Raw genomic sequence first — 14,331 nt, forward strand, 5'->3', positions numbered from 1 at the left:
TAGACAGAAATAATCAATCAAACGCTATCTGGAGTATTTTTACTACATAGGAACAAAACAAGGTAATTTAATAATATGTTTATTTTAAATTTATTTTCTATTTAGTAAATATTGGAATATATATGAATTACGGTAGTCGCATCCAGCGGGTATACCAAATTATATTTAACTTAAATTTAATTTATTAATAAAATATTACATTTTTAGTAACTAACTAAAATAAATATTCTCTGTTCGATGCTAAAACGAATGTACTATCGACAACAGCTAAACCTGACTCCTTAAAAGTATAGTCGCTGGAACGCTTCAGCATTATTCAAGATTCAGACTTAAAACTTTCGCTCTACCTAATGGTTGACCAGATGGTACGAACAAAAATTACGGTACGACTTATGAGGTACTTCAGAAGTCGGAACATACAGCAAACTACAGTTGCCCCAAGACAGTAGTCTAGTACCCATAACACAAGCTCCCCTTAGCTTGGGACTTGATTTTTTCTTCGGACTACTCTAATGCTGTTGATGCAGCCGCCTTTACAGCTTCACCGGAAGATAGGGAGCGAGTGCAGATGGCACTCTAAATCTGCGGAGGACTTATGGAGCGGCTGAAGGCTAACACCCGCCTGACAGATATGACTTTAGTCTGAGGGTACCGCTAGGTTTTCGAACCTATGCCCAGACCGTCGTAATTTGATCCCCATTTAAATTGGACGGGGGATCGATAATATAATTGGTGGCGTTGTGTAAATTGTCCAGGAGTATTATTGTCTTATTCTTACTACTAGTAAACCTATATTTTACTGAACTATTTTTATATTTTTCATGAAGTAAATATTCCGCTGTATATTTATTTAATTATTGTATATCACAATCACACTAGATACGTGGATTTAGACTGTGTTTACCATGATGGAGGAACTATACCAAAAAACACAATTTCAGTAGGTAATCTCCACTAATCCATGAAAATGCCTTTTATCATGTTTTTTATGTATGCAGCTTTATTTATCTTGAGCCAAATTGAATATGTTGTTTGAGAAAGGATGTGTTGATGGCTCTTAATGGGAATTTTTGTACATATATTCTTTTTGTCCAGCGCTGTGATGGCTGGCTCATTCGTCATACTTGTGAACGAGTGCTGCTTGTAGGGACTGGTCTGCTCTTATCACTACGACTGATTTAATCTTATTGTATATTTATATTTGACCCAAAAAAATTAGTGCTGGTTGGTAGTTTGTATTCACACGTTTCGATGTGTAAATGTGAACTTACAAGGATTATTTAAAAGAGCAACACACAAATTTCTTGTGATGAGACAGCTTTCCGAATGAGTGGTAGATAAAAAACAATTGTTACGACTATTCAAAAGTGATTTAATTAAGTTTATTTGAATAAATTATTTTCTATTCTAATCTATTCTATTTGTGGTGACAGCATTTCAAATGAGCGATAGACTAAAATAAATATGTGATGACTATTCAAAAGTTTGTTATTGTAAGTGTATTTTATATTCTACTAGCTACTCGCCCGGGCTACGCACGGGTGTACATGTATTATATATATAAACCTTCCTCTTGAATCACTCTATCTATTAAAAGAAACCGCTTTAAAATCCGTTGCTTAGTTTTAAAGATTTAAGTATACATAGGGTCAGAAAGACAGCGACAGCGACTTTGTTTTATACTATGTAATGATTCTACTACCGAGGCAGACTTTGTATAAAGTTGTTTACATGGATACCTCTGTCGCACCTATTTCAAGCAGCTTACTTAGTAAGATATTAGTTTAAAGTTAAGATATGGCAGTCATATTACATATACATAGATATAGAGATATGACATCTTAGTTCTCCGTCCTATACTCCGAATATTGTTAAAGTTATTAGGGCATTAATAATTTTGACGAAATTCAGATTCGATGAAACATTCATATACCAATTTCTGTTATACATTTTTTTCTCTAACATTAAAATATTCTATGAATTATATTATCACCTCATTGGAATAATATTTATTTATTTATTGTTTTACATACGCTAATATCAGATTGAATCATCGAACAGAATATATCAAGCATTGGTACCTAAGGATTTTAATGTGTAAATAATAATAATATGAGGGCAATTCACATAACGCCATCTAGTCCCAAGCTAATAAGAACTTGTTTTATGGGTACTAGACATTATACTTACCTACATGGACACTTTTTTGTAAACACATACGTATATATTATACATAGAAAACACCCACACCGATACAAACAATCATATTCATAAACACAAATGTTCGTACCGAGCGAGGAATTGAACCCGCGACCGTCGGAAGTAAAGCGGTGTACTATACCACTAGACTATCGAGGCCGTCAAATATTGTAATATCTACTTAATTTGTGTTCTAAGTTCATATTGTACTGATTGATTATTTTAATGTAATTTGAATGGTAAAAATGCTGACGATCTACCTGTAACGATGGTAATCAGCAACCACGTGGAGATCAACCAAACTGCTACATTGCTAGCAATGGAGTTTATAATCCACATTACTAATAATTTCCTTTCTCTCATTTCATAAATTCACCTTGCGGGAATCCGGCTCCTCACCTGGCAGTGAGAGAAACACAGAGCACGGGACTTGTGACCCGGGTGTAGATTTAAGAAGCCCCTTGCCAACGTGCGTCAACATTCAACATCACCGCTTGTGTTTCTCTCCCTGTCCAGCCAAATCTACTAATGTAGCTTTAGATACACGGTCTAGTATAGAACCTACTGCAGTTCTAGACAGGCCAAGATTTTTTAGAAAATTGTAAAGAGATTCGCTGGTACAGCTCTCGCTCCCACTTTGACTGCGTATAAATTAATGACACAAAACCATAAAATAATATTATTTAAACACATTAATATTATAATTAGGAAAGTGTATCTGTTGTTTATTACCTTTTTACGGCTAAACGTTTGAGTGGATCTTAATTAAATTTCAGGTAGATTGAAGATATATTGTATAAGTATATATAAGGACGAATACAGGCTACTTTGTATTTACAAAAAGCAGACGAAGCTGCAGAAAACGATTAGTAGTATTACAAATAACAAATTACATTCTTCTCAATTTACACAAAACTGTTAACGCCGTTTCAAAATTTCTGAGCAACAATTAACCAAAGTACAAAACTACTATTATTATTTATCAGTATGTTATATCGATATTCGTGGGTACATTTTCGTATGATTCTTTGTCAGGTATAATAAAAACAACGACATTTTGCTTAAAAAAGTTTTGTGTTATTGTATCTATCGAACTAGAAATCGATGGTGCGGTGACCTAAACTCAATTTATCAGGGCTGGTTCGAGATGGCGCAATAGAGAGAAAAATGGAAACAATTGGGAAAGGCCTTTACTGGGCAGTGGGACTACATATATTAGTAATAAATATATAGATATATATAAATATAAATCGTGTTTTAAAACACCATTCATACTAAGATTTAGACTAGTTTGAAACGTTCTCATTTTTCTATTTCATTCAAAACATACATGGTGCATATTTAAATTTCAAATATTTCAACAAGGTTTAACGACATGTTTTTTTGTAACCATCATGTACATTGTATATATTTTCTATCATGTCTTAATGTAATACTGTGATATTCTTCTTTAGCTTTAATAGCCGTCACCAAACGATGTCGGTGATTTTAATAGCATGATTTTCACATGCAGTATAAATAATTAATTATCTAATTATGTAACGAGTAACAACTAGAATATCCAGATAATATTGAATATCAATAATTTACTTATTAAACATCTATAGTCTAGGGTTGGTAATGTACGAGAATCCTTGTACGGATATGAAATTTATATTCATGTAGCCGGTAGGTAAGAGAACATCATCATTCTTGTAAATTTTTGTACGACGCATTATGATCTTTAGTAAATACAGTTTTCTAATTTTGTAGTATATCAGGAAATAAAAATTAAGTCTATGCCCATAGTCCTGAAGTGAAATAATAATTATTGAATGTATTCATGAACGAGTGCTACTTGTAGGGTCTGGTCTGCTCTAATCACGACGACTGATTTAGTCTTATTTAGCTAACCTTATCACCCTCCATCGGTACCCCACCAGCATAAACCGTTACGAGAGCAGGTGCACTATTACAAAAAGATATATAGGTATATATATATAAAACTTTTATTTAGTTACTCAACCAGTTAGTTGGGCATTTAATATTTTGACTTTAATGAATTAGTACTAGACTAGTATGTATTCGCGCATTATAAATACACAAGTTTCTTGCTCGTTCTTATTGCGATGCGACAGCTTTCAGAATGAGCGGTGTATTATGAAAATAAGTACATATGACTATTCAAAAGTGCTTTGATCTAAGTTTTTTTTATGAAGAATTTTGATTCTATATTGTTGTTTTAGAATAACACAATACATGCACAAGAGCACATTAATCACTGTAGAGTTGTTGAAAATAAATAATGCAAACGAATTTTTATTTTGAAATGAAATGAAATGAAATAATTTATTTGCGAAACATTGGTACAGTACTATAATTAATATGATGTTACATCAAAATTGATTGATCAGCAATATTTACCATATAGGCATGCAAATTACGTGAAGATGTTTGTGTCACTTAAATATTCTTGGACACTGTAAAAAAAAATTATTATTGTACTAACTGCTACCATAATATCATCTGCTTTTGTTCTGAATACATATAAGCTTCAGAAGTTTTTTCAGTCCTTTTAATGCAATCTGTATTTGAATAAAATAATTAGTTTAGTTACAAAATAGTAACAAGCAGTTTCGAATTTTAGAAAATTCGTATAATCTTGTCAGACATTTACATTTTAGTAGTAATAGTAGGTATATAATTATATATTATAGGTTGGAGATTCTAGAATATACATTGGTTTTTATTTTCTTTTTCTTAAATAGACGTTCAGTGGAGGATGATAGAATAAGAAGGAAGTCAGGTCAGGAATTTACCAGAATTCAACTTCGATGGTTTCCAAACAGGACTTTTTTGATGTCGACCTGACATGGTACATTGCTAGCTATTAAGCCACTGGTTATCATATGAATAGATACTCTAAAAAAGTTTTGGTTTCTCCTTTTTTTCCTTACGGAGTTTGAGTTATTACTTGGTGCTTAGTGTAGCACCGCAACCTGCAGAGACCTATTATGCATGCATAATAGATAGATAAAATATTAGGTATATCTGAAACCTTTCTCTTGCCTCTTCCTAGACTATACGAGATTTTATAGGATACTAAGTTTAAAAGCTGGCAACCCTGCAGTGTATACTGATCACTTTAATACAGATGTGATACAAATAATTAATCTGTGGTAGGTGCTGTTTTCAATTAATTAATCGTATTATGGAACTCAGTGGATAATAGAATTCGATGCTGATGTTGTTTGTTAAAATAATTACATGCATCTAATTTTGATCATATATTTGTATTAAATTATTTATTCCAATTGACTTGCCTGTTATTGATTAACTTTATCTTGGTCCATGTCAAAACGACTACTACTATTGCGGCCTTATTAAGAAAAGAGCTTATTCCTTCTTAATCGGCAACGCACTTGCAATTCCCCTGGTGTTGCGTGTGCTCATCATCATCATCATCATCTCAGCCTGGAAGACGTCCACTGCTGAACAAAGGTCTCCCCCAAAGATCTCCACGACGATCCGTTCTGTGTCTGCTCATGGGCGGCGGTGATCACTTAACGTTAGGTGAACCACATGCTCTTTTGTATTTATTTTGTTCTTGGTCCATGTCAAAACAACTACAATTTTTTATACCGTATCCCATCTTAATTGGGATCTCCTAATCATCCGTCTCCAGAGGCTTCTTATCTGGATCGTCATTGGGTCTATATCTATAAATGAAAGATCTTTTTTTAAATCACGGCTATCCATGTAAGTCGAGGTCTTCCTTGTTTCTTTTATTTATGATTGACGTATACATTTCTCCTCAGGATTGACGGCCTCGGTGGTGAAGGGGTTAAGCACACCGCTTTACTTCCGAGGGTCGCTGGTGCGATTCCTCGTACGGTGTATAAATAAAAACGGCATGATGGTATTTTCACATCTCTCTAATATTTTTATTCATAAAACAAATGAATGCACAGCGAATTCGAAGTTCAAAATAATTACAAACGAGTTTTAATGTCTCGTACACAAGGTACAAACATTTGTATTCATGAGGATCATTGTTTGTATCAGTCTGGGTGTTCTCTATGTATATTATATATATAATATACATAATACATATTTAGAAAAAAAAAATAGATATTTATATCAGTTGTCCAATACTCATAACACAAGATCTGCTTACCTTAGGAATAGGTAACCTTGTATGAATTATCTAGGGGTATTATACTTAGGGTATCATTTTCTAGTCATAATATGGTCTTTTCGTCTAGTTAAATAGGTCTTATTTTGTCTACCTTGAATAGGTCTTATTTTAAACCTTCCATGCAAGGATAGGCACCTTGTCATCATGTCTAACTCCAGCGGACCGCCTGAGCAAAAGCATTTTCGGTCACATGTAATTTATCTGATTGTTGCTTCTTAGTGACCAACACTGCCTACATCATAGCCGGTCTGACGGTAGTTTTATAAATTTAGCATATACCTTGATGACATGTCAAAAGAACAGTAAAAAATTTTATGAATCTAAAATCCAATTAGATTAGATTCCAGAGCGGACCTGCGACCTTATGCTTATCTTATCAGCCAATACTTATGCCTCACTAATGGCATAACATGGTATGTAATATAATATAAGGTGTGGGAGTACGCTGGGAGGGCGTGTGCATTCCATTATCATCCATTAAAAAAACTATGTAACAAGTTTATACAAGTATATGTACATAATGAATTTAGAAGCCAGGAAGGAGATAACATGCTCACTTTCCAGCAATAGTATTTCCAATCCCTCAAGGACTCTTTGCTTGAGGGACTTGAGGCCCTTCTTCTTAAAAGGCCGGCAAGTCACTTGCGATTCCCCTGGTGTTGAGGGCGCTTATTGGCGGCGGTAATCAGTTAACAGCAGGTGAGGCATAAGCGCTTTTGTCTCCTAGGCTATAAATTAAAATATTTTTTCTATAATGGATGATATGTAATGGTGCACCCCCCGGCATACGATATTGAAACCTTCAGGGAAAAGCACTTGCAATTCCCCTGGTGTTGCGGATGCTCATAGGCGGCGGTAATCACTTAACATCAGGAGAACCACGTTCTCGTTTGTCTCCTATACAATACAATAATATATTTTTTATAATGGATCATAATGGAATGGTGCACCCAACGGTGCTTAAAGTGGTGATAATGGAGCATGAGGTCAGATGAGCTAGCCCATCGTTACAAGGAATTTGACATGATGATTTCCAGGGGGAACCGCATGTAGTAAAAACGGTTATTTCAATATTACAAACAGACACTCCAATTTTATTTATATGTATAGATTAATAAGCGAATTGAAAAAAAAAGTATAATGTATAACTTGGTACAGTTCCTTAACAACCACAATAGAATAAGATTATGATGTGATGGAATGTATATATATGTGATATATGTAACTACGCAAGATAATAGAGTTTTAGCTATTGTATCTACTTACTATCTCTATCAGTATCATATACAGAGTGCTGCTAAATAGAAGGCATTTTTTATCGAAAGCTGTTGACCGCAGCTGGCCTTTATAGCTTCACCGAACGATAGGAGGCGATTATAGATGACACTTCTAACCCGCGGAAGCACTTATGGAACGGCTAAACACCAATTCCTGACTAATGGATACGACTTTAGTCTGAGGCCACCGCTAGGGGGTTCGAACCCCGGCTCAAACTATTATAATTTCGATCCCCGTTTGAATTGGTCGGTTTACTTCCGATGATTGCGGGTTCCATTCCTCGTACGGTACTAACACTTGTTTTCTTGAGTATTACAGTTTGTATCGTTTTGGTTGTTTTCTGTATATATTATGAATGTATTTACATAAACATATGTTTATGTTATATATATGTGTAATATTTATATCATAGATATATATATATATCTATGATATAAATATTCTACAGTTTTCTAGTACCCATAACACAAGCTCTACTTAGCTTGGGACTAGATGGCGCTGAGTGAATTATCCTGAGATATTATTATTATTAGGAAGGTAGATAATTTGGTAACAACCTATATAATAGTAGTAAATGAGTCAACTATATTGTTATTGTTTATAATATAGAAACTATATAGATATTCAGTCATAATATTACAACTATTAGTCATATTTATAAGGAAAACGGAAGTATCAAGGACAAAACTAGAGCAGCCCACAGGTGTGAGATGTAAAAACCCCACTACTTAGTAAACAGGTAAATAAAATACTTGAGGGTAATCCTCAAGAATTTTTGCTATTCATAATTGCAATCATATAAATTTACGCTGCATTTTGAAACTTTCAATGACTACGTAAAATAAATAAATAACCTTGAACAATTAACACAGCGCCATGTAGACCCACGGTAAGCAGCGTTTGCCTTACGGGTACTAGACAATTGATATAAATACAGATATATATATATTTTTGTAAATATAGAAAACACCTAGACCAATAGAAACAATCATATTCATGAATACAAATGTTTGGACCGTGCGCGGAATCAAACCCGCGACCATTGGAAGTAAAGTGGTGTACTAAATCGCTACCATAGAGGCCGTCAAAATCGGAAACCCATCGATTTCCATCAAAACTAATATTATTAATATGGAAGTGAGTCTGTCTGGCTAATTGCAAGTTTTTTTACAACTAAAACGACTGAACGAATTTTAACGTTTGATATAAAAATAGGATATATATTGCCAGAAAGGATTTTTTTATTACAAACTACCTCGGTGGTAGCATGTTACCAGACTGCTTTATTTCCGATGGTAGCGAGTTCGATTTCTCGCACAATACAAATATTTGTATTTATGAGTGGATTGTTAGTATTGATCTGGGTGTATATGTATGTATTTAAAAAAAATACTTCTTTCTATCAGTTCTACTAGGCTTGGGACTAGGTGACGATGTTTGAAGCGTCCAAGGCTATTACAATATTGTTGTTAATAAAAATTAAAACCACTACAATCCTATCGTATGTTGTCTCTGTCTGACCAATAATAAATATAACTCAAAAAAGCACCAAATGATTGAGTAACTAAAATGAGTTTATTTCGTTTTTGTGTTTAATAAATAACTAGCTACCAACCCTGGCTTCGAGTATGTATATACATACATATATGGTATTATATATACTACAAACTAGAGATGAAACGGATAGCAGTTTGGCCGGATACCGGATACCGGATATTCGGCCAACCATGTGACCGAATCCCTCTTGAATCTCTCTATTTATTGCTAAAAACTGTATTAAAATCCGTTAGGTAATTTAAAAGATCTAAGCGAACAGACAGAACAGATTTATTTTATACTTTGTAAAGATGGAGTATCTATTCACGTCACCCGTATGACCTATTTTTTAGGAATTTCATGAAATTTTGTATTCCTTAATGCCTATTTAATAAAAGAAAGATGGACGAACAAAATAGAATTTATTAGGTACATCAAATATCACAAGATACTTTAATTTAACAAATAAAAGTATTTAAATCTTTACAATTACTACGATATCAATACTAACTTGTTACTTATATCCATATTTGGTAATGACTAATGAGTAAAAAAAAAATAAAAAGATAGGTGTTTAAAACATAATCAATAAGAATGGGTTCTAGTTACAGTTACACGAATGTAGGTATATAAATTCAAATATAAATGTACATATTTAAAAATAAAGTAACATATAACATACAATATGAAATTATAATCGAGTCAGTTATTCAATAAAATATACAAAAGTGATGGTTCGTACAAAATCATTAATTGCATTAAATATATGGCTTTTAATATCTATGAAAAAGATGAGATTTTGTGAGTTTTTTTGCATATGGAGATAATCTCCAAAACCACTGCACTCATTGCCAAAACTCTATTACAGATGCTTAGTACCTAACAAATAAGAGCGACAGAAAAAACAACGTCTAAAAATAATAATTAATACTATACTAATGATATACTCTAAAGAGGTAGATACAATTTCTAATATAACCTAATGTAATTTAAATAACATAAATCTAAAATAAAATCTAGTACTAATCACTACTCTCTTGATCATCCAAACGAATGTTTTTATATATGCTTGAAACTCTGTATGTACATGTACTATATATACACAGTTTCAAATTCTATATATACTAGATCTGTGGAATTTCTAATAAAATCGTTTGCAATACCGTAAAATACCGTGGAACCTTTTAAAAAGAAAACATACATATATGTTCGTAAGAGTAATTGACCAATTTTCTTAACGCTGAATTAACACACAAGGCTTCTTTTAATATTATTCTGTTATAAATTAACAAGTTGTAATGTAAGAAATATAATCCAGATTCTTCTTAAATACTATTTATAAACTTAATAATAGTTTTATTCAGTTTTTATTGTAGTCCAAATTAGTCAAAATCATCATCACCTTTCTCTTTTTCGTCTCCCATAACTTCCCAATATGATGGAGGTGGTTCATCACACTCTAAGCTTTGTTGATCACCGCCAATTATATCACCAATCTGAACTGGAACTTTTAATACCGCATTAAAATGTGGAAATGGTATAATAGCTTTTATCTGTAGGAAATATTCCCTAGCTACAACATTGGAAAATTCAAGCGATGTTCTTTCTGAAGGTACATTAATCAAGCCATCCAAGTTCATAGTCTCTCCGCTTGCTAAAGATCCTGTTTTGGTATCTGTGCCATCTATATCTCTGGTAATTTCTACTTCCCTTACCTTTCCAGTCGTAAAACCATGTATTTCAATCAATTTAGTTTCTACTCCTTTAATTGTATGCTTAGTATTGTTGCAAATTTCGTAAGTGAATTCAATCTTACCACCTATTGGTATCACGGAATTTTGTATATTCGCTTTTATGTTGACTGTGTTGCTTTTGGAGAACATCTGGAAAATTTTCTTTTGCTTTCCGTGTATGACCGGCGTTGTTGGTAATCTGGGTTTAATACCTGATGCTACTGTTATTTCTTTTTTGAATCTCTTATTGAAGTTAAACATGCCCTGTCTTTCAAACTTGATCCGTACGTAATATTCAATTTTACACCGCACACTATATCTGGCTGTTCGATTACAATATTTCAAGGAGGATGGTATTTCTTCCGGCAATCTGAAGCTAAATTGCGTCTCATACATACCTATAGGTAATGCAGCATCTTTATCCTCATTTGTGTATACGACATTATCAATATCTACATAATCCTCACTTTTTCTGTAAGTGTCCACAGCTCGACCTCTGTTCTTGGCTTGCTGATCACGTATTATCACAAATCCGTGGCCTTTTAAGGATACGGTTATCCTTTCAAACTCTGTTTCAGCATCAATTCCATACTTTATAGTACCTGACACTACACTTCCAGGGACGAAGACACCATCAGATCGTTTATGTAAATTGATTTCGCAATGTATTCCCATTTTGAATATTATAATTTTTTCAACACTATTTCCTTCTATAACGGTTACCGGCGTGATAATAGTACTTTATCAGACGGCAACGACTATTTGTAATTGTGTTATTTATCGGCTTATCCTATTTCACAATATAGTAACCACACAAACACACGAAACGTCACGTCTTATCTCACATTCACAAATCGATGATAAAGAATAGCTACACTCAATAGAACGCGTGTAGCGTTCAAAACACCAAGCAGTATTTACGTCGAGTCGGACGTAAATTGTTTTATTGCTCAAAAATACCTTTTATTAATATAAAAACAATCAAAAACTGTTTCTTTAAGTTTCCATTATGCCTCAAATATATTTATCAGTGTAATTTTCCTTTAAATAAACAAAATTAATTGTACAACTGAACAAAAAACGCGCGTGCCGTTCCCATGGCGTAAGGTGAGTTACTAACTTGGCCTGGCATTGAACTACTGATTCATCAGACCCATTGCATTTGATGCTTAGGGGTGTCAATCGTATGAAGTCAAGATGTACATTTAAGAGATTTTTGTTATGAAGACATTATCATTCTGAAAACAAATTTATACGGGACTAGTTGACTCCGCAAATATTGTTGTGTCATATAAATTAAAATCGCTATTAAAAAATAGCGGTTGATGGTAGAAGGGTGAAAATTTAGGGTTGTATATACATTTTAATGCCACGTTGTGAAAAAATAGTTGTCCATAACATAAAAAAAAGTTAAATGTTGGAAAAACCTTATCACTAAGGGGTATAAAAATAGATAGTAGCCGATTCTCAGCACTACTGAATATGAATTTCATAAAAATCGGTCAAGCTGTTTCAGAGGAGTATGGTAACTAACATTGTAATACGGGAATTTTATTTATAAGATTTAAACCTGAGTGATTTGGTTAATGTAAACAGCCACACAAGGAACAAACTTAAGCTGTATACGCCTTTCCTCATTCTCATCCTCTTCGGTCAAAGATTAGATAGATAGTGTTGCGGACCACGAGTCGGCATCGAAAATATGTAAATAAATTTGTGTATAAATTTGTATTTTTCCAGTGTTTTGACTATTGTTTAGGTTAGACTATTGTTTGTACCATATACCCTTTGTAGCGGCATAGATACTGTGAATTCTATGTCCGCCCATTGTGTAAATTCTTAGGGATCACAGCTTTAGTGTAGCCTGAACATGTGGCATTTAGTCGCACGTGGTTTTTTGTAGTTTTTTGTGTTGTTACTATTGTATTTAATTTTAAATGTGTGCGTATTCGCTGTTCCGGCCCGTCGGTCACCGACATGTGCAGGAATTGTCGGGAGGGTGGGACGGCCGACGCGCACGGCTCGGCGGGGGTGGGGAAGGACGCGCTCGGGCGCCCGTAAAAGGCGGGTTGGTTCTCGATCGCGCTCTCTTACGCATACGCCACCGACGAAGAACCACCGCCGGCGCAACGAAGCAAGAAAACCCCACTCCGGCCGGCCGACCCATAGAATAAGAAACAAATTGAAATACAGTCCACACATTTAGAAAATCGAAGACCTTTTAATTGTGTACCCCACAATTTTGTGGTCCATCGCAGCCGCATATCAAGACCGAAGATCACCCAACGGTGCGACGAATCGCCGTGGAAGATCACCCAACGGTGCGACGAATCGCCGCGGAAGATCACCCAACGGTGCGACGTACCTCGCCGAGGAAGATCACCCAACGGTGCGACGCTAGCAGCTTACCGAATTTAGCTGCCGTCGTAAGGTGAAACTTGAGGGTGCAGCGAGGATAGGATAAATAACGTCTACGCCATATAGGATAGATAACGTCTAAGCGGTGTGTCCGCGGCTCACATCTCTTACCACCTAACGGTGTCAAACGGTCGGAGTGTGGGTTAACGCCATTGAGCGGTGCAGTGGGTGGTGTGTCACTGCCGGTTGTTGCTTGTTACCGTGGCGCAACCGAATAGCACTATTACGCCTGTACGTGTGTATCGTATAGCGGGGGCCGGACTGTAGGCACTGCCAAAGGGGTCGGAAAGTCCGAACCGGCCCTGAGCGCCCCGTCTGTACATACGCACCACTGCGGGGTAATTCCTACCCTCCTATCCCCATAGTCCATCCCCTCGGGTGTTATCCTGAGGGATTGTTAGGGACGGTTAGGTAGGTAGGGACCGGTAGGTTAGGGGCTTGCAAGTGCCAGAACACGATGCCGACTACGAGAAGCCAAGCCCCGGGAGCAGAGAAAAAGACCACGCGGGAAAATGAACAGACAGAAGCGTCCCCTTCAGAAACCACGCAGATGTCCGCGTCCGCCGCGCCGTAGCCGCCCGCGCCGCGTTTACCTCGGACTCCGCACCGGCGCCACCGTCGCAGCCGCCGACGACAGATGTACGTCCGGCCCGGGCCGCGTCGGTGCGATCGCGCCGCTCTACCGCTAGCGGTATAGCTAAATTAAAGAGGCTGGAGTACGAGGCAGCGCTACAGATGGCGAAATTACAGGCTGATTTAATTAGAAAGAAGTTGGCAGCCGATGTCGCCGCGGTACATATAGAGATAAGGAATGCCTGCAACGTATAACGGATTGGTTTCAACGTACCGAAGTACGGGGGAGCAGAGAATTAATTCCCCACCGCCTAGGCAAGCTTCACCGCCGAGGACGCCGAAGCAAAGACGGATGAAGCCGGGATGCAAGAAGGATTCACCCGGCTGGCCAAAGCTATTGAACGAGCTGTGGACGAA

At 35.8% G+C, this 14,331-nt stretch overlaps 1 protein-coding gene across 1 annotated transcript; it reads right to left on the reverse strand.

Annotated features, from left to right (window-relative positions):
• Window positions 1-10,320: 10,320 nt before the first annotated feature.
• On the reverse strand, window positions 10,321-11,802 carry LOC131849469 (uncharacterized). Its single transcript, XM_059199548.1, has one exon. The coding sequence runs from the start codon at window positions 11,596-11,598 to the stop codon at window positions 10,573-10,575; it is 1,026 nt and encodes a 341-aa protein (XP_059055531.1). The 5' UTR covers window positions 11,599-11,802; the 3' UTR covers window positions 10,321-10,572.
• Between the last annotated feature and the right edge of the window lie 2,529 nt (window positions 11,803-14,331).

Source organism: Achroia grisella, unplaced genomic scaffold (assembly GCF_030625045.1).
Source record: "Achroia grisella isolate CSIRO2021 unplaced genomic scaffold, CSIRO_AGI_Agris_v1 utg642, whole genome shotgun sequence".
NCBI lineage: Eukaryota > Metazoa > Arthropoda > Insecta > Lepidoptera > Pyralidae > Achroia > Achroia grisella.